The sequence below is a fragment of the Neophocaena asiaeorientalis genome, unplaced genomic scaffold, assembly GCF_003031525.2.
Source record: "Neophocaena asiaeorientalis asiaeorientalis breed wild unplaced genomic scaffold, Neophocaena_asiaeorientalis_V1.1 scaffold291, whole genome shotgun sequence".
Classification (NCBI taxonomy): domain Eukaryota; kingdom Metazoa; phylum Chordata; class Mammalia; order Artiodactyla; family Phocoenidae; genus Neophocaena; species Neophocaena asiaeorientalis.
In genome coordinates, this window is record NW_020172735.1 from 1,801,789 (window position 1) to 1,828,728 (window position 26,940).

The window sequence follows — 26,940 nt, forward strand, 5'->3', positions numbered from 1 at the left end:
AAAACAGGAGAGGGAGAACTGAAGTTTCTTCTAGTTTCCAAATTCCACTGTTCTATTTATATTCTTAATTTGCAACAGTTTTAATCACATCCAAAAGGAACAAGTTTAGCTGCATTTGAATAACTTGAAATATGTCTGTGTTATATGTCATGAAAATTTTATTATCAAGCACACAGATCACACAATTTTCAACTACGTTGGAATGTTTTAGGTTTCCTTGGAGAAACTTGAGATGCAGTTGTGCATTTGATTAGCACACAACAAACCAAAATTAAGTTAATGCGAATCCATGTGTATTTGGAAATGAACAACTGTAATCAAGCTAGTATCTGTTCAAGCATCTACAGAGGTTTTGTGGAAGCTATAGGTAGAGAAGTAGTACATACACTAGAGGATCTTAAATCTAGTTGGAGATGCAAGAAAGAGCCACAGAACAAGTTCTGAAGTAGCTAAGGGCTAAATTTTGGTGTGCAGAGATTTCCCTTCAAAGTCAGAGAAGGAGAAGCCAACACAGGCAATTGAATTTTTCTGCAGGAAAGAATGAGAACTGACAATTTTTAATAGATCTGCTATGGGTGGGCAGTGGGCTATCCCTTTTACATAATTAGCTCATTCAATTTTCAAAATAGCCCTAAAAGTTAGGTAACCTGATGTCTATTTTAATGATAAAAAATCTGAGATTCAGGGAAGTCAGGGACAAGAGCAGTATTCAAATCTTGCTCTTTCTGCAGTATTGTGCTGCCTCCATGAAGACATCGCTGGAGATAGAAAGTGAGCTGGATTCCAGGACGGAGTGACAGTGGGAGAGAGGCACTGAGTGAGACCAAATGACAAGGTCCATGTGAAGGGGAAGTTGATATGGGCCAGAGGAGCTGAGACTGATAATCCAGACAGCTAATACAATTAGCTATCAATTTGGGGGAACTTTATATGTGCCTGGCCCTGTGCTGAATGATTTATAGGCATGATCCCCTTTACTCCTCACAACAACCCTTTGGTGCAGGTATTACTATTATCACCATTTTACTGTGAGGGGCGTGAGACATAGGAAAGCTTATACAGCTAGCAACTGGTGGACTTGAGACTTGAGGTTGCAAGCTATTTCTGCCTTGATGTAGATTTGTGTTCCCACCAGCAGAAGGAAGCACAGACAAGCCCTAAGGGGCCTGAGCACCTGCTCAGGGTACATAGAAGGTCCAGGGACATTGGTGATTTGTCTTTCCCAGGGAAACTGGCCTGGCCTGGATTTTTTCAGAATTCCTGTTCACAGCACAAGATCCTCTTGGACTTTTGCTGTAATCTAGGCTTCCTGTCTAGGTCACTGCATGATTGGTCATGTTTAACAAAAACGGAAATAAGTGCATTAGCCTTTATTTGAACTTTGAATAACTCAAACCAGTGGGGCAAAAGGCACCATTGCACATCTTGAGACTTACTTTCCAATTAGAGGGATAGAATCCGGAAAGTACTTCTGGAAGAAATTCAGCACATCACTACTAGTTTGCAGTTTTTCAAACTCTTCAAAGGGCATGAACAAAGTACACGTGAAAGATTTGTTCTGTAAGAAGAAGAGGAATAGTGTGAGAGAGATCAGGGGGCCAGGCAATGCTGGCACTAAGGCAGACCCCTAAATCACAGACCGCTTGCTGTGGCTCAGGGGCCTCTGGGAAGAATGTCCAAGCAGACAGGAAAGGCAGCCTCTCTTTCTTCCCTCACTCCCAAGGAAAAGCTCCGTCAAGTCCCAAGGTGCTCCCCAGCTTCTTGGTTATCAGGAGAATTTTATACTGTAAACTCAAGATATTTTCACCAAGCAAACATTACACTTCTTAGATTATTAATAGGTTGGTTGGATTTGATTTCTCATCTTTTTTTTTCTTTATTGTTGTTCCATTTAAGATGTCATGATATTAAGGCATTAGACCCTAGGACTGTTAATAAGTGAAGAAAAAAAAAAAAGAAAGTAAAAGACCAACCAGAGAAATATCAATAGGTATACCTGTGTATATTATCTATATAGATAATATAGATAATAATAACTATATAGTATATATTATATATTAACATAGCAAAAAATTTCTTTCTAATGAAAGAACAGCCATGCTCTTTTGAGATAATGTATATTCCAATGTTGTCCTACAGATATCAAGGATGAAAAATACCTCCTAATATATAACCTAAATCTCTTTGGCTTTATTTCGGGACCATTTCTTCCTGTGCTGTCTTGGGGAAGATGGCAGTCAGGTACCACCACACATAAACCCCCATTAGTCATTCATATATGTTAAATATCCTCTCCAAAGTAAATAGTTTGGATTCCTTCAGGTTTTTCCTCAGTATCCCCAGAGTTTCAGATATAATCACTAAATAGACTAAACAATGATGAAGTTGATTACATTCATGCATACAGAGTATAAAAGTAAGTAACAAAAAACATTAATTATATATGCAAAATGACAGTTGATAAGAAATTTTACACTACCATGTTAGGAAGTGCAATCATCATAAAGGTATCTCTAGGCCAAATATGTAGATAATTAGGTTCCATGGCATACTGCAGGGAAAAAAGGTATATATAATTAGTGTATTAATGTAGCACATCTGCATTAACAAATTAAATACGATGATTCTGTTTATGTTATAATTGTTTCCACAGCAATTTAAATCAATGTCATATGCATGGTGATGTGCACATCCATTGCTACGTAAAGCAGAAGTTTTCTTAGAAAAGACTTTGTGTTCTGTCTTTATAAACTCAGGCTTAGGTGAGTTTTTGATACCATGTATAATTGAAGATTTGAGAACATGCTATAAGATTCATTTTCTCTCTCTCCTCTGTTTCCATGGACACACGCACATATATACACATACACAAATATGTATACATACATATATAAAATATATATTATATACACACATAAGCTGTGGATGTGTGTATATATGTGTAATGTTTTTCTACTTTATTTTTTACCTTATTTGGGTACTTATTTGTATAAACAGAAAGATCCTAAGTTTAAATTTCATGGACAAAACAAAATTTTACAAACAAGCCTCTTATTGCTTGTTTACTACAACATAAATAATAGAGAGAAATGCTCCCTCTTTAGCAAAGCCACTACAGGGCAGTAGCCGCCTGAGTAGGTATGTATGGCTTGGGTACATGAATTGACCCAAAGACCCAAGTGACCCAAACCACTGAGGTTCCCAGGGGTATTACATATATAAGTATATGCCATCCGTCTCCCAACTATTTTAAGTTTGTATTATTTTCTATAAATGTTTAGAGAGCACCTACCATGTATATGTCTTATGGTAGTAAAAAGATGACAGAAAGTACATCTTAGTCTCCTAGCTAACATTTTCACACTTTTTTATAGCTATTTGTGTCTTAGGAGATGAGACTGCTTCTTCCCGGCTTTTTTATCCCCAGAGCCACAAAGAAAGCCCAATACACAGACAAAGAGATGAATAAGTGAATAACACTTTGACACCAAAGATCTCACAAAGCAGTTGAATAGGCAAGATATATACATATGAAAAGCTCCCAAAAACTTCTCTTTAACAACAACTCAAGTGGTAGAGAGACAAAATGATTTGGTGCCTAGGTAGAAGTTTAGGAAAGAAAAACTGGAAAGGTAAGAGGATTGTGGGTCTGGGATGGCTGAAACAAGGGACTGGTAGATTAGATAGCGGTGAAGGACAGTGGCTGCTGGTGAGGGTGAGCACACTGAACAATGTGGAGGGGGCACAAATGAGCATGGTGCCTTACTGGTAATAGGACACCAGCCTGGATGAGGTGAGCCTCCTTGCTTCCCTCTTGCTATCTTTTGACCTATTCTACATGGTGTCGATAAAGCAAATATGATACCAAAAACATTTTGATATTCATACATATTTCATGACCCTAGAAAACAACTCTTTAAATTTTCAGTTCTTTATTCCAAGTCACGCTCTCAATAGATATCCTTATGCAACAGTGGTCCCAAGGTCAGATTTGTCATAATTCCCATGGGTCTTCTTACTACAAGTCCCTCCACACATAAAGTCTAAGCGAGACAGTTTGCTTGCTGTGCAAAAACAGCTTTAAGATAAGCTCCCACATAATTCCCAAAAGCACTCCCTTAATATTCACCCAACTCTGTCACTCATCCAATCTCTCCCTCCTACTCCACCTGTCAGAGATGGAGTGAAAATGTCTGCTACATTAGAAAAAGAAAAAAGGAAGAAAGAAAAGGAAAAAGAAAAGAAAGGAAGGAAGAAAGAAAGAAGTGGAGAAAAAGTTTCATAGAATTGTTTTTGGGCCATGTCAAAATATTCCCATGTCTGGTCACATTACTATGTCAAAACAGCATTTCTTAAAAGAGTAAAAACTTTCTATAAACCACCAATCATTACTATTAAATAGGAACACCTTGTAAATAAATGGCTATCTTAAATCTACATTAGTAGGCATGATCTCACTCAAACTGGGGACAATTTTTCAACAAAATCCTATAATCCAGAATTATCAGATCCTGGGCCATTAGAATATGACCCACCTGAAGACCATAAAATATCATTGAAGAATTAGTAAATCCATGTTTAACCAGGAGGAAGAAATAGAAAGACAACGAAATGTTAAAATATGGATTTAACTGGCTGAGAGTTTAGTATATAAGTGGTATATAATACCACTATCCCAAACTGACAAACTATTTCATAGATGTCTGAATTTCAAATAGTATAGATTAAATCAGTACCTTAAAAATATATGTTTTATATGCAAATCAAGTATTTAACTAATGCTGTTTACTTTTCATTACTGATAAGCCAAGATCCTCATTGCTTCTGTTGGTGTTTTAATTTTCCTTATTAAATTCTTACATTTATTTGCTTATGACAATACACAATATACATACTACATATTTCCCTCTGGCCACATATGGTTTAATGTGGGAAGCAGGGAATGAGAAACATGCAATGCAAATCTCTTTGAAACAACTTGCTGTTCACTTTATTTAATAACTTTTGCATTTAATCATGAGTATAAGAACTCTGGATTGTCAGTATACATAGTTGATTCCCAACCCAATTTTTTTCTCCCAAGAGATAATAGAAAAATGATATTATTTTGTAAGACAAATCCCCTGTGTGTTTCCAATAAGGCAGTTGTAATTCCTCTCCTTCCTTCCATTCAAGAAAACATATCAAAAGGTAAGGGAGTGAGAGTGATATTATTAAAGAGATACCTGTACATCCAATTTATTATTAATTACAAAATACTTGTGGCCTTGATCAAGATATGCTATGAGAACAACTGCACTAGAATATGCTTCTATACTAATATGGGGCAGGGGGAGGAGGAGAGTTGTAGAAAGAAGAAAAGAAAGGGAAAGGACTTACATCCCCATTCTTAGGTGGAATATTCAATTCCATGAACCCATGAGGAATGTATTGTTGACTATAATCAAAGCGGGGTTTCTTCATGAGGTGAGTTCTGACAGTGGAATAGGCTCCATCACATCCTACAATGAGGTCACAGGTGACATCTTTGGCAACGTTCTCATGTCTGAAAAGTAAAATAAATCATCAAAAAAAAAAAAAAAGCCTAGTGGTGAAAATGATGAAGTACCTCTATTGGGTATAAAAAGTAGTGACTTAATGGGGCCACTACTCACTTTTACCTATCTGATTTAGAGCTTTGAGTAGATAGCTATAAAATGAAGATAACAATTGTCCCAGTCATGGGTTTGCTTATGAAAATGAGGATAACACAAAACCATACTGATTAATAAAGACATGCTAGGCCACAGAAGCATGACTAAGAGTTGAGTTCCCTGCATGAAGGAAGAGAAACTTGAAAAGAAAGAAAAGTGTTTCAAATGGAGGGAATGTATGAACAACCACAGGATGTGACCAGAATCTTCTAGGAGCAACACATTTGTCTTGAACAGAGGGGATCAGAAGATGGATTTAAGAAAAGAATACAATTGGGAAGGGAGGAGAAGAGAATGAATGTTAAGACAAAAGGTTTAAATACATTATTCTGGCAAATGGGAGAAAACAATTTTTTTCCATTGGGGAGATGGTGTATAAAGAGTGGTAATTTAAGATAACTTACTTAGGAGTGGAAACATTGCAGTGGAGCCAGAGTGCAGATGGGAAAGAAATGGGGACAAGGTGACTGTAGTAGCCTGCATGTGTGGGGATGAGAGCCCAAGGATTGTGGCGCTCAGGAAGAAGGAAGACATAGGCTCTGAGGCAAACAGAAAGTATGAATGATTGGTACATGTTTATAGGTCTAGTGGGAGAAAATATGGAAAGGGCTACATCAAGGATGATTTTAATTATTTGGGTAATAGTACTAGGGAAGTCAGGAATGGGAGATGCTTGGTGACAAATAGAGGATCAAGGTTTTAGATGTGTTTGAGATTATGGCAAGTAGTTGTGAAGGTGTTTAATGGGAAATTAATATTGATTAAGATTGAAATAAGGATTGAGAATGAAGAAAAAGCCCTGGCCTGGAGATGTTAATCATAGAAATGTGAATTTACAAGTAGTTGTTGAATGAACTGTGAATCTCCCACGAGTGGGGTGTGAGGTTTAGAACTCTAGAGGAAATGGAGTCGGCCAAGGGGAGGCAGACAAATAGTATTCAGAAAGAGGCAAGGAGAAACAGGGCAGCGGAGGGTCATCTGTTTCAAGGGAGGAGAGTGTTTGAAGCAGAGTATGGCTACTAGTGTAGTAGTGTAGAATCAGGAAGAATCACCGGTGCTAGTATTCAGAAGGCATCTAAGACTTATTTTCAATATAAAATTACTTGATTCTAGAAACTGTTTGAATTACCCTGTTAGTAATCATTTAATTCTTTCAAAAGAGCCAGAGAACAAAGTTTACAGGTACAATTCTCCATGTCAACCCTTCACCTCTGAAGTCAAAAGGCTAACTGGTGATTACCCAAGCACTGTGATCATTCCTTCCTCAGGATTACATTTCAACAGCCTGTGGCCAAAGTGCACCTTTGCATTGGGATATTTCTCAACAGCTGAGGAAACAAAGAAAGACAACTAATAGAAATGAAATTCCAATTCTTATTTCACTTAATCAAATTGAAATATTAATCATTTTCTGAGAACAGTGTGATAGAGATACTTATTCTTACCAATGTAAAAACGAGTTAGTTAAAAGGTAATTTGACAACTATTTGGCAAATGTTCCAGGATAATTTGGTAGCAAAAGAGATAAATAAAAATCAACTATCCTCATCTCAAAAAAAAAAAAACTAATTCCATTATGCAAATTCTTATATCACTGTAATTGTTGGTACCCTAGGAAAGAAGCTGTCATCACATATTTTAAAAGTTTTCCCCAATTTAAGGCTTAATTTGTGATCGGAAATATTCAATCAAACTTCCTTTTTCATACTATGTCTGACTTTATATTTCTTTTTAGCAAGTCCTCTAGACTTCTAGCTCAATTTGTCATAAATATAGATTATTGATGCTAATTCTTTTTGTAATCAAACACTGCAACAGTTAGGGGAAAATGAGTAAGAAGATTTGAAACTTAATAAGTAGAATCAAATTATTTTAGTGCTTTCTTTGCCTGCTAACAATCTATAGTGTATTTCGTTTTCTGAATTATTAATTATGTTCTTATCATAGTAGTAAATTTATTTTTGTTCCTATTAATTCTCATGGGCAGGAGATCTATAATTAGTGGTTATTTATTGTTCTTAAAGCGACAAATCAGAATGCAGGTGTTAGAGCTGGAATAGACCTCAGAGATGATTTATTTCAAAACTCTTCATCTTATAAATGGAATAACCAAGATCCTGGAGGGAAAGACAATTTGCCTGAGGTCATACAAAGTTAAAAAAATTAGGGAAAATAATCCAGAGGTCTGACTTCTGTACTTATCTCTCCTTTTCATCTCAGGTTTTGTCTTTTTTTTGTTCTGCTTTGCTTGAGTTTGATTTGGGGTCTGAAGACTTTAAGATTCTTGGACATGAGATTAGAAGCTTTAGAATATTGAAATCTGAGATAAGCCTAAGACTGATCTATGTTTAAGAAACCTTTTGACAAATAACTTGGAGAAGTCAGAGTTTACCTGAACCACTCTGGGTGTCTTTTATTAATACAAACACAAAATGTGTTGGTGGAATCAACCTTTTTGTAAATTAAATTTTATTTTATTTTCAAATTAGATGTATAGTAATACATCCCAAAGAATTTTCCATGGAATACTAGTCCTGTGATATGCTCCCCAAAATAGTTGTTCTGTGGTCAGTCATTAGAGAAATGCTCATACTTTGACCCTCCTGGCTGTGCTGTCCTGGTCCCCAGATACATGTGGCTCTAGAGTGCTTGAAATGCAGCTGGTCTGAATGGAGATGTGATGTACCCACTGGGTTTTGACAACTTAGTACCAAAAAATGAAAAGAATAAAATGTCTCATGAGTAGGTTTCTTACATTGATTGTACATTGAAATGACAATATTTTGGATATATTAGGTTAAATATACATTAAAATTAATTTCACCTTTTTCTTTTTAGGTTTTCTAATGTGGTTAATATAAAGTTTTAAATTATACATGTGGCTGGCATTTGTGGTCACATCTTAGACAGCATTGCTCTAGAAAATCCACACTGCAGACTAGTAGAATAAAGGCCCTGAGAAGTACTGTAAGAAAAGACTTAAAACTAAGTTGATGCAGGGTTTATCAAATTTACCTGACCACATATACTTTTTCTGTTTGTTTTACTTAACAATTATTAATAGCCCACCAAATAGTAAACTATGAAACAATCCTACATGAAAAGCTGATTCAGGGAAATGATTTAGTTACAGTACTTTCAGAGGTGAGCCTCTTCTATTAGAAGGAATGAGCATTTATCTGTGGAATGGGTGGCTCACACATCTGATGCCATGTAAAGGAATAAGAGCTGTGTAAAAGAACTTTATATGTCAAACAAACTTTAGGAGTCAAGAGACTCAGCATTCTTTTTATCAACGTATTTATGTCATTTATGAAATTGCATGCTGTGCAGTGCACCCCTAATGAAAAACAGGTGAGCATGCAAGATTGGAGCTCCTTATTATTAGCAGGTGTTTCATATATTATATATAATACTGGAGGCAGTGACTGTAATAGTTAAAAGCATGGACTTTGGAATAGACAAACTCAAGTTCATATCCAGATTCTACTACTTATTAGCAGTGTAATCTGCTGCTCTGTGGAGCTCTCCAAGCCTCCTTTACCATCTATAAAACTGAGGTAAAAATAATTCCCACTTCACAGAGTTGTTTGGAGGGTTTTACAAATTGATGCAATATAAAGCAGTTAACATAGTGCCTGGTGCATCAGTGAATCTTTTCTATTATTTTTATCAATAAATTCATAGGATACTGTTAAGAGATTATCTTAGGTCCACTATGCTACTTTTTCAAAAATCTGTTTTGTAGTTTCTTTTCTTAAGATCAACATGAATATATCAAGCAACCTAGCCCACCCCCACCTATCTACTCATCCAAAAGTCAGTCTTACAACTACAAGTAAAGAAGTAGAAATAAGAAGAATACTAAGCCCTATTTCTTAAGTACCTGGTGAATCAGCTAGAGTGACCTTCCCTATCACTCCTCCTCCCAGTTGAATTCAATTCAACAGATATGTTGCAAACTCACCCTGGGTAGGGGACTGAGGAGAAACACAGATAAATCATTGGAACCTGTGCTCTCCAAAAATCCAAGGCTGCTGGAACGCATTGAGGGATTGATTGATTTAAAAGAAAGTAGAAATACTAATGGCATGCTTTGCATGGAATGAATCTGTTTAGTACAAATGCTGAAGAAGAGAAAAAAGTATGATAAAGGGCTACATGGAATGTGATTGGATTGATTATCCAAGCTACAAATTTAATTTGCAATCCAGGGACGTTTCAATTAATAGGTAGGTCTCTTTAGTTACATGAGCATCTTCAGGCTTATACACACCTTCCTCTTTCTCAACCTCCTAAACCCTGAATCTGTTTTGTCTCCTACAAATATCTTGAATCTATACCTCTCCCCAACCACTTGGCTATAGCTTTAGTCCAGGGCCTTGTTTTTGCACACAGGGATTATCATAATACTCTAAAATCTGCAGCCCTCTATCAGCCTTCACACTATTGCTTTTCATCTTTCTGATAAGAAAATCTAGTTGTCTCTTTGAAAATTGTTACATCTGTATATCTGTGTTCCACTAGACCATGAGTTCTTCACTGAGGAGTGAGCACTCATTCAATCCAGTGCCTAGAAAACAATAGGAATTCAATACATGCTGAACAAATGATTTTTATTTAGACCACTGATAAAATGAAAAAGAGATGCTGGAAGATGCATCACCACTACTTTTTTTTTTTTTTTTTGCGGTACGCGGGCCTCTCACTGTTGTGGCCTCTCCCGTTGCAGAGCACAGGCTCCGGACGCGCAGGCTCAGCGTCCATGGCTCACGGGCCTAGCCGCTCCGTGGCATTTGAGATCTTCCTGGACCGGGGCACGAACCTGTGTCCCCTCCATCGGCAGGCGGACTCTCAACCACTGCGCCACCAGGGAAGCCCTCTACTTTTAAAGAAACACTTTGTATTGTACATAGTCTTGCTCTTAATAACCCCCCCAAAAAGGAAGAGTAAACAAATCTCAGTAAATCATGTGACAATCATTAGTCTCATGTGCTTTACAGAAAGTGAAAACTGGTGAATAAAGCACTGGACTTACCAGTCAATAGATCCTTGTTTAGATTTTCTCTGCTTATAGAAAGAATATACTGCAAGAAAAATATAATAGATACTGTTTGTTTCTGAAGAATGGACAAATATGCTTCTATTTTATTCACTCAGCAATAGGAAATATTAATCATTTAGCAGAAGGTTGCAAGCTCAGTTTTATAACCATTTAACTAAGTAACTTTTTTCTATAAACACTTTAATCAAATACATGTTATACAATGTTCACGTTTAAACTTAGGTTCGATACTATAAAAAACAAACCTTTTTCTGGTAGCAAAAACGTTATTTTCACTAAGAAAGATAGTTTTAACAACCAAACATAAATCTCATATATTCATCTTAAGTCTCCAAATCGAGCTGCGTAAAAAACTTCAGAAATGACAGCACTACTAGAATAAATGTACTATTTCCCAAAGAAACTACTTTGAAAGCCTTCATTTCAGTGTGAAAGGCTGTGTGTGTGTGTGGTGTGTGGTTGTGGTAGGGTGAGGGTTGCTAGGAGTAGGTGGAACCCAGCTGAGACATGTGTTGGTTGTTTCTGACTTCATAGGACCAACTGTTCCATGAGGCACGGTCAGAACAGTGCATAGGGCCCATGATATTTTCAGGGATTCATGAAAATATTTTAATTTTAGTTTATTTTAAAATCAGAAGAAAAAAATATAATGAGTATATATAAGAATGAATCCAGTCTGGATTATATTCAAGATTAATATAATCTTTATATCAATGCACTCATACAATCTAATTTTCAATATTTACTGTTTTATAGAGAAAGGGTCTCACAAAGGCAAAAGTGCCTATCTAGAGCTCATGAAAGTCATAATGCAGTCTTGCAATTCAGGGCAAGTCTATTGCTTTAAAATTTTAAAGCATATAATTTTCCAAATTATGGGACATTACAACATTTAACACAAATATGGTAATTTATTAATCTTCACCTCATTCAAATATAGGCATTTAAAATTAACAGCTAAATCTATACATGGTGTAAAAATAACTTGGTCATGATACAGAAGCAGTGACTGAGGAGGAGCTTCCTGTGTCTTTGCTATAAATTAAAATTAACAGGGATGTCTTCATTCTCTGCCTCATGGTTGTTTTCTAGTCTTCTACATTATTAATCATTGCATTTCCATAGAAACCACACTTGTTATTCAAAGTATATTAGGAAACATTCAAATTATAAAGGCTTATTAATGTGAGGAAAATATTCTTTCCCTTTCAGTTGATTCCTATCAGGCTTAGTTGAGATAATCTGGGAACTAATAATCTGGGAACCAACAGACATGTCGGTCCTGCAGGAAGGCCAGGGAGAGTCCCGGTCTAATCTACTCCATATCTTTGAGCAGTATCTTATTATAACCAAAAGTTAGAGTCACTCACATCAAGCTTCACTTCTCCAATACATATTCTAAAAGGCTTATCTTGTGAAGAATAAGTAAGAATAAGAACAAACAAGTCAAGAGCTATAAAGTGGCCCTTGTAACCAAACCTAAAAGAAGTAGGATAATCTCCTTTGGAGATTCGTAAGACAATAGTTGCAGTGCTGACTTTTTCAAATATGCTAGGAAAAAATGTTTACATTCTAGTCCTGAAAGCCTTCAAATAAGAATGTTTTCTAGTAAGGGGGCACCATTTCTGTATTTTGGGTATAGGAGTTTAGCAAGAAGAATTGGGGGAACTCTGACCGGCTCTGTATATTAGAGAGTATTTTGATATTTGGCAACTGGGGAGGGAAATGGGAGGAACCAGTAAGACAGTTGCCACAAGGGAGAAAGGGCAGAGAAATAACAGCTGGGGGAGGTAGGCTCAGAGAAGGGGGTACAGAAAGGATTTCAGAGGTCAAACTGTACACACTAGAAATTTATAAATTGTTTGCTGTGTCCTGTGCAAGGTGGACCTTCCATGACCCCCAAGTCTTCAGCATATTCATGTGTATTTTGAGTGAGTGCTTTTTGTATGGAAAATGGTGAAAATGGTGAGTTTCATGTGTGGCCATCGTGGTACACAGCCAATACTAGAGGAGAGGGAGTGGACACCAAGAAGTCCATAGGACAGTAGGTAGGCTCCCTGAGCATTCAAAGAAATCCTGGGGTCATGGGGATGGCTTTGCACTTCCACAGTCTGTGGAATCGACCAATTCAAAGCAATTTTATATAGTTCTTAAAAGATAAGGAGACCCCATGTTCAACTCCAGTATAAAGACAGTGATGCAAAGCTATAAATTTAGCATTAACTCAATTGTTAAGAATTGAGAAATGGCAAGATTGATGGGGAAGGATCATTTCCTCCTTCCATATTGAAGGCCCCGAAATGAGAACTCCCACCAACACTTTCAACTTCCTGGGGAGTCATTGGTGATGAAACTGCTCCTCTCTCTCTCTCTCTCTCTCTCTCTCTCTCTTTCTCTCTCTGTGAGGGTAAGGAAGTCAATTTTAGCCTCAAGTCCAAGTCACTCTTTTCATCTAGCTTCCCTGTTATTTTTGAACCATATCTTACTCTTTGACCTATTCATACTTTATTGGTTCAATCTCTGGGGAAGGGATGGATATGCTGAATTGGACCTCCTCAGCACAATGTTAATCCAAGAGAAAGGTGGGATGACTATTACGAGTCGCTCTCATTTTAGCAAAAAGAAACAGTGCAACTAAGCAGTACTACCAGCACTCCTCTGAGGGCCTCCTACACCATGCTCGCTGGCTGTTGTCTGTAAGGAAACCTGTCTTGTTTCTCCCTTGCTGCTGACCTCATGTGATCATGCAGCCTGTTTCTTTCTCCAAGGTGGTTGGAGTCAATGCATCTAAAGCTGCTGATCGCTGTGAGATTCTTTGCAAGTTTTCTCATCACTGGACACACATGACCCTTAAAAATTTACATTGTTTAGAAATTTGGTCTCACCCAACGTCCCTCCATAGATAGACTGTCATTTGATTGGAACAGTGCTATTTCGCTGCCAATCTAAGATTTAAACAAAATGTCTGTTTCAAGCCTCACCTTCTCTTCTCTGAAAATGAAAGCTTTCCTCCTTCTCTGAACCATATAGCTGAGTGCCCCTGCCATCACTCAGGTGAGTTCTTTTCACAAGAACTTGATTACTATCTGTCCTCCCCAGGTTGCAAGCTCCTCTCCTGTTGCTCAGCAACTAGCACAGGGCATGGCTAGCATAGCACAGGAGGACAATTATTGCTTCCAGAAAAGATACATTTAGTTAGTATAGTTTATACTTGACTTGCATGTGTAAATCTTACTTGCCTATCAAGAAGAGGCAATTCTTTTCTTTCTTATAGCATCAAGTTCAATTTGGGGCCAATTAAACAGGACATATTAATTATCTGAAGACATTTATCTGACTATGGATGGTCAGTGGACTGTCTTTCCCTTCCTTCCCCTGCCAGGCTCATGTATTAAGACTCTGTACCTAAGTTTTCATAATGCCAAAATAAGCAGGTTATTATTTCTAAAAAGTCATTAAATAGAAAATTTTAGTCCTTCCCCACTACCCCCTCATTCCCACTTAGTCGTTGGAATGTTTCACTTTTCAATTACTTTTTTTTTTTGCGGTACGCGGGCCTCTCACTGCTGTAGCCTCTCCCGTTGCGGAGCACAGGCTCTGGACGCGCAGGCTCAGCGGCCATGGATCACGGGCCCAGCCACTCTGCAGCATGTGGGATCTTCCCGGACCGGGGCACGAACCCGTGTCCCCTGCATCGGCAGGCAGACTCTCAACCACTGCCACCAGGGAAGCCCTTCAATTACTTTTTAAACGCACACAAAATTTACCATCTTAACCATTTTTAAATATACAGTTCGATGGCATTAAATACATTTACATTGTTGCGCTATCAGAACCATCCATCCACAGAACTCTTCATCTTGTAAACCTGAAACTCTGTCCCCATTAAATAATAGCTCCCCATTCCTCCCTTCCTCCAGGTCCTGTCAACCACCATTCTACTTTCTCTTTCTATGAATATAACTACTCTAGATACCTTACATAAGCAGAATTATATAGTACTTAACATTTTGTGACTGGCTTATTTAGCTTAGTTTATCTAAGGTTTATCTATGTTGTAGAGTATCAGAACTTCCTTCTTTTTGAAGGCTGAATGGTATTCCTTTTTATGTTGTATAGAAAACCTACACCTCTGCTGTGTGTCTCTCCTTTACTCTCATACTATTACCACACTCACCACACTTCTGACACCATATACATGTGGGAGTTTTCCTCAAACCAGCAATTCTCTGCAACTCCAGCTGGGCACCCTATAGTTTATTCTGACACTACTAACTTGGAGATGGCGTCAGATTCCACAGGTTAAAAGCTCAGCCCTACAAGACCATTCCTCTCCTTCACACGCCAATTGCAAATGCAGTTTGTCACCTGTGCTTCTGACTAATCGGCTATAAATCAGAAGTTGCCATGATCCCCTCTTCAAGGTCAATCAATTTGCTAGAGTGGCTCACAGAATTCAGGGAAACAGGTTACTTACATTTACCAGTTTATTATAAAAGAATATGATAAAGGATACAGATGAACATCTAGGTGGAAGAGATGCATAGGATAAAGTATGTATTTGCCATCTCTGGGTGTGCCACTCTCCCAGTACCTCCATGTGTTCATGAACCTGGAAGCTCTCTGGACCCCATACTTTTGGAATTTTTATGGAGGCTTTATCATGTAGGCATGATGGATAATTAACTCCATTTCCAGCCCATCTCCCCCCTCTGCAGAATGGGGGTTGTGTCCGAAAGTTCCAAGCTTCTAATCATGAGTTGGTCTTTCTGGTGACCAGCCCCCATCCAGGAGTCCATCCAGAGTTACCTGGAAAGACACTGCTGTCACCCAGGAAATTCCAAGGGATTTAGGAACTCTGTGTAAGGAACCAAAGACCAAATATTATAACAAAAGATGCTCCTAGTGTTTTTATCACTTAGAAGATTACAAGGGTTTTAGGAGCCCTATGTCAGGAACAAGTGCAGAGACCTGTATGTATTTTTTCTATTATCTCACATAAGTATATACCACATTTTGTTTATCCATCCATCAATGGACATTTTGGTTGCTTTTACTTGTTGACTACTGAGAATAATGCTGCTATGATCATGGGTGTTCAAATATCTCTGCCAGACCCTGTTTTCAGTTCTTTTGAATATATACCTAGAAGTGGAATTGCTGAATCATATGGTAGTTCTATTTTTAATTTTCTGAGGAACCACCACACTGTTTTCCACAGTAGATGCACCAATTTACATTCTCACCCACAGGGTACAAGGTTCCTATTTCTCCACACCCTCACCAACACTTATTTTTTGATAGCAGCCACCGTAATGAGTATGAGGTACTTCAGCTTCTTTAATCAGCACAAGATCCACAAAGACCTTACTCCCATGAGCATATGTGCTTTATTTCTTGCTACCCAAAGTGTGGTCTGTGGACCTGCAGCATGGACACCACCTGGGTGAATTTGGTTTGCAGAACCTCAGCCTCCACCCCGGCCCTACAGAATCAGACTGTGTATTTTAACAAGATCCCAGGTGAGTCTGAGAAGTGCTGATCTACCTACAATGGATGCTCTGTAGAGGATCAGAGACTCAGAAGAATATGAACCTCACTTGGGCTCTGCAAAATGAGGCATTGCTGGATAAAGTAAGCTGGGGTTTTTCTATGGTTGATAGGTTTATGGTACATTCATTCTGTCTCTCAAAGAAATAAACATAGAAAGAAACTGTAATCAGATAAAAATACTTTGCCCAACTCTGTACATTACTATTTCAAAGATAAGAAGAAAAACACAAAGTAGGATAATGGATTTTCCTTCTTAAACACTACATCATCATCTGGCCTCTGTTTGAGAAATTATACAATGCTGAAAGCATTTCCAGTTCATTCTATAAATTCTATTATAACTATTACAACTAGAATAATAATAATTTGAGGCAAGAGAGTCAGGGGGAGGCAATAGCATCATAAAACTTAAGTTTGCATAGCGCTGTTCTTGCATAGTATGCTTAACAATAAATACATGGTAATCTCTATCTAGTTGAAAGGAGATGGGAGGGAAAGGGCATCCCAGGCCAGTATGAGTGAAGCATAGAGGCATAAAACAGCCTAATAGCAATAACAATAATAACCATTATTGAATAGTTATTAGGGACTGGGCCCTTTCTAAGCATCTCATATGAATTAACTAGTATATGTTCTTGCATTCTAAACAGGCAAGCAATGTCAAAGATAGGGTTAGAGAAGAAAAGCAGGGCCAACAAGAAAGTAGCAGGTTCCAGACATTAGACTCAGTTATTACCATTTTACAAAAAAGGAATCTCCAGGTAAACCTACCTGTGACTTTGTCCCATAGGGAATTGCAGACTTTTTTCCTGAAAGAGAGTGAATCATTCTTGCTCTCATGGGGATACCTTGGGCTACAATCTGAAATAAAATCAGAAATATCAATTTCAATTTCCATAATGTGGCATCATGCAAATAAGATAGATATCAATTTTAAAATGTGATTATTCAAGTATTTTCCAAAAATCAAAAAATGTAAAGGTCCATGAGAACACAGTATGGTAGAAAATCAATAAAAACTATGTTCCTGCAAATTTTACTTTTTAGGTTTTTTTTAACCTTTAGATTTTAGAATAGATGTCAAGTTTATTTGGTCTAAAGCAAATATTACAAGCGAAGAAATGGTTCATTGTCAGAGAGATTAAGTTATTTTTCTCATGATCACAAAAGAGAGTAATGCATGAGGAGTAAATCCCAGGATTCCTGAAATCCAGTGCAATGTGCTTTCCTACACATGCCTAAGAAAAATGTGGAAATGCAAATGGCAGTTATATTGACTTATATATCATTTCAAAGACACACTGTTGCAAAAGTGCTATCAATAAAAATATATTTCTCTTCACATTTCCAAGAGACATGATAGTGAGAAGTTTGGCAACATTGAATCCATATAAGGAAAATCTGCAACAGGCACACAATCCAAACACTGAGAGCTCATTGGTTTCAGAATTCAGAAGTTTTCAAATTTTAGATAGGCAATGTAGTGCATATGTGGTTATTATATGACACACAGAGGAGTCTAGGGCAACCGCCCTATAACACAATATTTCTTTAGTACAACACATTCACACGAAATGAGATTTTTTTTTAAAAGGCTATAAAAAGCCTCACATCAGGTCAAATTTGCTGCTGAGCGGGTGATGAAAAAGCTTTCTAGTCCCAGAACTTCTGGAGTACAGAGTTGTGGATAAGAGATTATGGACCTAAGTAGTCAAAAGAACGGAGTTCGCCCGCCTCCTCTCACCCTGGATGCCATCTCAGATCACACTTCTGTAGGCAGAGGTTCACGATACTGTTGAGAGCCCAGTGTCAGAAGTGATGATCAAATTCCCATCTGATACAGTATCTGCCTGCCCCACAACCTGCTCTGGTCCCCCCAGGTGCCTCAAGTGTGAAATGTTCACCCTGTTGTGAAATTTAGAAGTTTGATAAACCTTTGTAAAATGAGCTCTCATGCAGAGGTTTTTTTGGCATTAAGTGGTGCTTTGAACTAGGAGAAATCAAGACCGTGCAGTTGTTGAAAAACAGCAGATGTTATTTTCTATAAAGAAAATGCATTAACAAGGTACCTGATCTTCCAGGCCAATGGATTTCAAGGCTTGTCGTCCTCTATAAGAAAGGGCCAAATTAATGCTTCTTCCCCGTGCAAATGTAGTCACTCGGATATCTAAGATATTGGAAGTAAACCCCATGTTACACACACTTTCTTATATCCTAATACAGGATGAGCATAGAGCACCTGAAAAACTGGTGCCATCTGGACCAAATTAAAAGACCGTGTTAACTCTTTTAAAGAAAACATGGATAGTAATATATTTGCATTAAATTAAATTTAGATAGTTGAGGTTTTTAACGAAATCTAACAGTGCATCTTTTAAATTTTTTTTCTTTTTAAAATCTAAGGAGTTGCCAACAAACAAATGAAAGGATGCTCAACATCACTAATCATTAGAGAAATGCAAATCAAAACTACAATGAGGTATCACCTCACACTGGTCAGAATGGCCATCATCAAAAAATCTATAAACAGTAAATGCTGGAGAGGGTGTGGAGAAAAGGGAACCCTCTTGCACTGTTGGTAGGAATGTAAATTGATATAGCCACTATGGAAAACAGTATGTAGGTTCTTTAAAAAACTAAAAATAGAACTACTATATGACCCAGCAATCCCACTACTGGGTATATACACTGAGAAAACCATAATTCAAAAAGAGACATGTAGGGGCTTCTCTGGTGGTGCAGTGGTTGGGAGTCCGCCTGCCAATGCAGGGGACACAGGTTTGAGCCCTGGTCTGGGAAGATCCCACATGCCGCGGAGCAACTGGGCCCATGAGCCACAACTACTGAGCCTGCGCGTCTGAAGCCTGTGCTCTGCAACAAGAGAGGCCACGATAGTGAGAGGCCTGTGCACTGCGATGAAGAGTGGCCCTCGCTTGCCACAACTAGAGAAGGCCCTTGCACAGAAACGAAGACCCAACCCAGCCATAAAATAAATAAATAAATAATTAAAAAGAGAAAGAGAGAGAGAGATGTACCATAATGTTCACTGTAGCTCTATTTACAATAGCCAGGACATGGAAGCAACCTAAGTGTCCATTGACAGATGAATGGATAAAGAAGATGTGGTACATGTATGCAATGGAATGTTACTCAGCCATAAAAAGAAATGAAGTTGAGTTATTTGCAGTGAGGTGGATGGACCTAGAGACTCTCATACAGAGTGAAGTAAGTCAGAAAGAAAAACAAATACCATATGCAAACACATATATATGGAATCTAAAAAAAAAATGGTTCTGAAGAACCTAGGGGCAGGACAGGAGTAAAGATGCAGATGTAGAGAATGGACTTGAGGACACAGGGAGGGGGAAGGGTAAGCTGGGAAGAAGTGAGAGAGTGGCATGGACATATATACACTACCAAATGTAAAATAGATAGCTAGTGGGAAGCAGCTGCATAGCACAGGGAGATCAGCTCGGTGCTTTGTGACCACCTAGAGGCGTGGGATAGGGAGGGTGGGAGGGAGATGCAAGAGGGAGGGGATATGGGGATATATGTATATGTAAAGCTGATTCACTTTGTTATAAAGCAGAAACTAACACACCATTGTAAAGCAATTATACTCCAATAACGATGTTAAAAAAAAAAGAAAAAGAAATGTAAGGAGGAAGAAGTCAAAGAATCAGAACAACATCTCACATTATTCAGTATTGTCTTACCTTCTCTAGCTTCATATACATTAACTTGGAAATTCCTCTTGGCAAGGAAGCATGCATTTAATGATCCCACCTAGGAATCAAAGCAATTTTTTTCAAATTTTTATCTGATTCCACAAATACAGGGAAGTTTTGCTTGCTAAATGCAACATCATGTGTGGTCATAGCCTCAGTCATTACACTGATTTACTCAATCACTACAGGAAAATACCATTTGCAAAAATAATGGGATTAACTCAACATTAAGTGGTATAATTTTCAAGGAAGTTTTGGTTTTTCTTTTTTTTTTACTTTTGTATGATGAGATATAACTTTCATACAGAACAATCATAAACCATGTGTACTGTTTACAGAATAATTAGAAAGCGAACACCCATATAGCCACTCTGATCAAAAAGTAGAACATTGCCAATCTCCTATATCTCCCCCAAACTCCTCCCCGGTTACAATCCCCAAACTTTCACCTAGAGGTAAACGTTCTGACTTTTGTGATAACCAATATTTGTTTCTTTATATTTTTACCACTTAGGTATACCCCCCTAGGCAATATAATTTAATTTTGTCTGCTTTTGAATCAGATAATTAGAATCACACTTGTGTATTTTTTTGTAGATGTTTCTTTAACTCAATAATATGCTGATGAGATCCATCCATATGATCTCGCATAAAATCCATTTTCATTACTGTATGATTCTTCATTATGTGAAATCTCACAGACTATTTAACCATTTTACTGTTGAAGGACATTTGAGTTGTTTCTGTCCTGAGAATATTATTTTTTCCAGTTTTATTGAGATCTAATCGATATATAAATTGTATAAATTTAAGGTATACAGCGTAATGGTTTGATATATGTGTACATTGTGAATTGATGGCCTGGGTTAATTAACAATGCTGCAAAGAACATTTCTGTACATGTGTCCTGGCACACATGTGCATGATTTTTCTCTAGGGTTTTATGCACAGAAGTGGAATCCCTGGTCAAAGGTTTATGTATCTTCACCTTTATTATGCCAAACTGTTGCAAAATTTTATACTAATGTGTTTTCCTACCAGCAACTTCTGAGAGTTCGTCTTTGCTGCCAGCATTTGGTGTTCTCAAACTTTTAAACATAGTAGTGGTTGGGTAAGGTGAGGAGGAGTATAGGTTTAATTTACATAAATAAATAGTTATTAATAAAGAGATTGAACACTTTTTCATATATTGATTACCTATTTGCATCTCCTCTCTTGTAAAGTGTCTGTCTTGCCCATTTTCGGTTGAGTTGTCTATTTTTTCTTCTACCGATCATTTGAGCTATTCAGAGATCTGAGTACAGGGTCTGTCATTTTTAAATGTTGCAAATATCTTCTTCCATTCTGTGGCTTGCTTTTTAAACTATATAGTATCTTTAATGATGAGAATCTATTTTAATGTAGTCACATTTAAGAATCTTTTACATTATCGTTAATGCATTTGGTATCCTGCTTAAGAAATCTTTCCCTACTTTGAGATTATAACAACGTTTTTGTATATTGTCTTCTCAAAGCTTTATAGCGTTGCCCTCCTAAATAGCTTTATATAGGTTGCAGTGATTAATGCCTCACCACTAGCAACTTAAATTTAAGAATGCCATCTATATTTAATTATCACACTCGAATTTTCAGCAGCATTCAATACTGTTAACTAACCTTTCTTCTTGAAACACTAAATTTCCTTCATTTTCTGTTTTTTTCCATACATCTCTGGCCATTGCCTCTGTCTTTCACCCTTGCAAAGAAGGACAATCAAATGTTGGGGCTTCTTAAGCCTCCATCCTGGTCTATCTTCCACATCCATGGTGATGCAAAAACTTACATCTCCCACTCAGATCTCTTTTTTGAGCTCGTGCATATAGATGTTTAATTGATGTACATTTTAAATGTCTCAAAGCACCTCAGAATCAACAGATACAAATTGAAACTTGTGATCCTTGCCCCAAATTGTGTCAGTTCTCTTCACATGGGATGGATGGGATGTCTCAATGAATGACATCTCATCCATCCAGTTGCTCAAGCTAGAAATCTAAGAGTCGTCTGTGGCACCTCTCTCTCTCTCATTCTCCACGTCCAATCCATTCCAAGTTCTGCCAATTCTACCCTGTAATGTTTCTCCATCTATCCATCTCTTTTCATTTTCACCATTCTGCTGCTAGTTATCATAATCATTGTGCTCGATTAATGTCAAGTTTCCTTTTTATTCTACCAGCATTCATCTGACTTCTTGACCATTGATTCTCCACAAGCAGCCATTTGGTGTAATAGTGAAACAGGTCATTTGAACGAAATCTTCTGCTAAGAGAAAAAGAAAGCCCAGGCAGGTGAACTTGGCATTTGGAGCCACACCTAGGGTTATCTACTGATTACAGGGGAGGCAAAGAATTTCAACAGAATTTTTGATAGATTCATGAAGTTAGAGGGACAAAATCTGGAGTTTAGGACGTGTACCCCAACCTCCTGTTCAGGAGGGTTTAATAAATGCCCAGGGAGGTTGATTGGAAGATGGCGGAAGAGTAAGACGCGGAGATCGCTTTCCTCCCCACGGATACACCAGAAATACATCCACACGTGGAACAACTCCTACAGAACACCTACTGAAGGCTGGCAGAAGACCTCAGACCTACCCAGGCTTTGGGTTAGGAACCTAAACAGGAATATCTTAGAAGTAGGGTAAACTGGAAATAAATCAATGATCAAAAGGACCAAAGTAGGCTTAGGAATCATGTCTAGCCCTGATTGGATTATGTTCATCTGGGATTGTTGGTAACCACAGCCACCTGACAGAAGTAAACATAATCTTCTCAGAGAAAAATGACATCATTGTAGGCCTAAGATTTTCTCCATAATATTTTTACATTATGGAGATCACATCACTGTTCTGCCCCAGCTTTGCTAGCCTTCTTTCAGCTGCTTGTACTCAACATGCTCTCCCTCACCAAAAGATTTCTGTGGCTAACAATCTTCTTTTTCCTCTTTTTCTAGTAAATGCCCATTCATTCTCAGGTCTCCACTCAGCTTTACTTCCTTAAGGAAGCCTTCCTCAGCCACTCTACCTCAAACCCCTTCTTATGAGTTCTCATAGTGCTACAGACTTTTCCTTTGAGAAATGTTAAGGGTTGAATTGTGACACCCCCAAATTCATATGATGAAGTCTTAACCCCAGTAACTCAGTGTGACCTTATTTGGAGACAAGGTATTTACAGAAGTAATTAAGTTAAAATGGAGTCACTAGGGTGCCCCCAAATCCAATATGATGGGAGTCCTTATAAAAAGGGTGATTTGGATACTGAAACACTCATAGAGGGAAGATGATGTGAAGAGACACAGGGAGAAGACGTCCATCTACAAGCCAAGGAGAGAGACCCGGAACAGATCTTTCTCTCACATCGCTCAGAAGGAGCCAACCCTCCTGACATCTTGATTTTAGGCTTCTAGCCTCCAGAACTGTGAAACAATAAATATTTATTTTTTAAACCACTTGTTTGTGGTATTCTGTTACAGCAGCCCTAGGAAACTAATACAAAGTGCTTATCACAATTGAAAGTTTACATCCTTAGGGTGATTCTGTAATCAATATCTGCCTATCCCACTAAGCTGCAAACTGTTTTTGCTCACCATTTTATCCCTGCCCAAAACCATTGTGTTTGCAACATAATCAGTACCTGATCAATATTTGTTGAATGTATAAATGAATGGTAGAGATTACATTTTAAAATAAAATTTGTAACCAAACCAAACCAAATTATATTGAGCGTCTGTTATGCATGATTTAATCTGCTAGATTTTAGGGATCTAAAGATTGTCAAGCTAAGTACTCAGGCCCACTGACACCTAATTTAGTTCAGGTGTCAATCTAGTTCAATCTAGTTTAACCTAGTTCAAGAAGAGAAAAACATATAAACGAATCAATGTTTAGTAGATTTTATATAAAAATTTTGCAGATCCCCCACAGTATCTGGATTTCATATATGGGTTGGTTAAAAAAATATATAATAAATTTAATCATAAAACATTTATATATAATTTTTAAATAATAATATGTTTTAGTCATATAATTTTATTCCATTTACCCAATGTTTCGTGCATATAGATTGAGATACCTTTCCCTGCAAAATAATTCTCAGCCCAGAGGTGGAAATCAATGTTAAAAGAAAGAAAAAAAAAGGACTAAAGGAAATCTTACAGAACATACAAGAAAGGGATTAATTTTGCCTTAAGGGATCTAGCAGATTGTATTTTTCAAAGATGGTCATAACAATACCTCTTCTGTTATTTGATCTCAACACTCCTTCAGCAAGAAGTGGAGTTTATTTCTTCACTTTCTTGAATCCAGGAGGGCCTGTGATAGCCTTGATCAATAAAATGCAGTAGAAGCGACACCTGAGCCATTTCCAGGCATAGTCCTTAGCTGGCCTGGAAGCTTCTGCTTCCTGCCTTTTGGAAGCCAGTGATCATATAAGAAGAGTACCTATCTGGAGGCTGTTATGTGTGAGAAACCCAAGACACATGGACAGTACCCATGCAGTTGCTCTCGTTAAGAGCCTCAGCTGAGCATTTCACTCATCAACAACCAACACAAACTGCCAGCCATGGGAGTGCGCCATCTTGGACATGCAGCTTAGTCAAGCCTTCAGATGACTGCAGCCCCAGGTACATGGCAGAACACCCACAGAACTGTGAGGCGTAATAATAGACTGTTGTTTTAGGCCACTAAGTTTTGGGGTAGTTTGTTACACAGCAATAGATAGCCAGAACAAAGGGATTGGTAAAAGCTTACTGGAGAAGACTATGTTTCAGTTGAGTTGAAGAATGAAACTATTTTGACATGTAGAGAAGAAGCAAATTGATAAAGAGTATGAATCCTTTGGAATTTTAAAAACAACTTTCAAGAGATATAGAAAAATAATTATTTGAAAAATATTTATTGATTCCTAAGTATTACAAGAATCTTTGTTAGGCATTAAAAGTGATCCAAAGATAATACATAATGGCTGCCCCAAGGGAGTTCACAGTCTTGGCTGGATCTTCATTTTTTCAAATATTATTCACATATTTATTTAGCACATATATATTGATTTTTTTCCTATGTGCCAGCTCTGTGCTAGATGCTAAGGATACAACCAAGAGCAAGATATATCTAGATCTCTCAAGGGGATTACAGTCGATTATAACACAGTGATAAATAGCATGGTGGGGGAAGTACAGCTATGAGAGTACAGAGAAAGGACCCTTAACCCAAATGTAGGGTTACAGAGTAAGATAGGGTATGACTTCTCAGAAAAAAATGAAATCTAACCTGAGACTGAAAGATTGAGCAGGAGTCAGCCAAATAAGTGGGGGTGGGTCAGGAGGAAGAGGGTTCTAAGTAGAAGGAACACATGATAAAGGTTAAAAATAATACTAGAAAGAATAAAACAGAAATCCAATTAAAGAAACAATAATAATAGTGTACAAACCCAATAAGAAGTTGTTATGTATCATTCATTCATTGCTCTAACTCATTTAATCTTCTCTGCAGCCATATGAAGTAGATACTTTATTATCTTGTTTTACAGATATGGAAATTGAGGTACAGAGAAGTTAAGTGGCTCACCTAAGGTAACACAGCTAGTGAGTGCTGGAGTTGGTATCAAGATTCAAATGGATCCAATCTGTCTCCAGAACACAGGCTCTTAATCAATAAAGTAGAAGTATGGGTGAATAGCATACAGTTGAAGATTGAGACCATGAATTAAGAGTGGCCCCAAGATTTGAGGTTTTGTTATATTTTTTTCATTGTAGCACTGAACAGCTTGGATTCTATGGAGAGGAAGAAAACCACTGGAATCAAGCAGAGTGGGATCCATCCATTTGGATGGAATAGAAAGCAAGGAGTTGAAGTATTATTTGGATTGATGAACAGTAACAAGTTGGATGGGATGAAAGGAAAACAGAGAGGACTGATAAATGGGGGGAGTCGGAGTTCCCTGTGAAGAATAGATGTAGGAGAAGCAACTGAATGAGAGAGCTAGTAAGTTAGGAGGCTTTGAACAGAGTCCTAAATCCAACACTATTATCGTAGATGAGGCACTTCTGTGGAATGACAAGGTCGAGGTCCAAGATGTGGTCATGGGACTTGGAGACTGAAGTACGGTGGAGGTGGAAGGGATTGAAAGCACAGAATTCTAGGAACTAACAGGCTAGGGAATTGGTTGGGTCAGCAATGTAAACTTTGATAGTCACTCAGTGTGATGTCAAGGCCGGGGTATAGAAAAAAGATTATGAAGTCTTCAATGTTGGGTAGAAGTGGCCTAGAGGTTGATTGATGACAACAGTGAGGGGACAGAGGTGATATAAGTAGTATAAGTAACCTCAAATGATTTGCACATAAAAATGGAGAGAGGGCTGGAAGTTTCGGTGTAGAGTAAGGGTACCATGGCAACTCCCAATCTTGAGATACTTGAGCTGTGGGAGAAGGTTGCAAGAGAGCTGCTGTCCTCAGGTTTAAGCTAAGGCCAGGAGTCTGAGGGGAAATGCAATAAGTAAAGCGAAAACACTGGAAATTTTGCCTACCAAAAAACAGATCCAGTGGGCTCTGTGGAAGATTTTGGAAGGGAAGGGAGAAAAGAGAAGTTCAGCAGGGAGACAGGAATCACAGATATGGATGAGGGTACACCTGCGAGGACACACTTAACTAGAGGAGCTCTGAGATGTGAGGCTGCTGGGTTCTCAGCAGCCCCCAGTGGATGTGGGGATTAAGGAGAGGGGCTTGCACCTGGGCAGTGTTTAGGGGCCCTATTAGTAAAATTGTAGGCACAGGAGGACCTGAGTCTTCTTCTACTATTTACTCCACATGAGTTTTTTTTTCCTCCGCTCCAAGGCAACTTAGCATCTAAGCACTTAGATATTCTTTTTCTTA

The 26,940-nt window shown here is 37.9% G+C and overlaps 1 protein-coding gene across 1 annotated transcript in view; it reads right to left on the reverse strand.

The window, feature by feature from the left end:
• Positions 1 to 26,940, reverse strand: part of KMO (kynurenine 3-monooxygenase) — a 55,761-nt gene that overhangs the window by 15,172 nt on the left and 13,649 nt on the right. Inside the window, 8 exon segments of the mRNA XM_024740489.1 lie at positions 1,437 to 1,558; positions 2,480 to 2,551; positions 5,380 to 5,545; positions 6,934 to 7,021; positions 10,732 to 10,780; positions 17,083 to 17,172; positions 18,381 to 18,478; positions 20,028 to 20,097. Of these exon segments, the coding sequence (XP_024596257.1) occupies positions 1,437 to 1,558; positions 2,480 to 2,551; positions 5,380 to 5,545; positions 6,934 to 7,021; positions 10,732 to 10,780; positions 17,083 to 17,172; positions 18,381 to 18,478; positions 20,028 to 20,097 (755 nt within the window).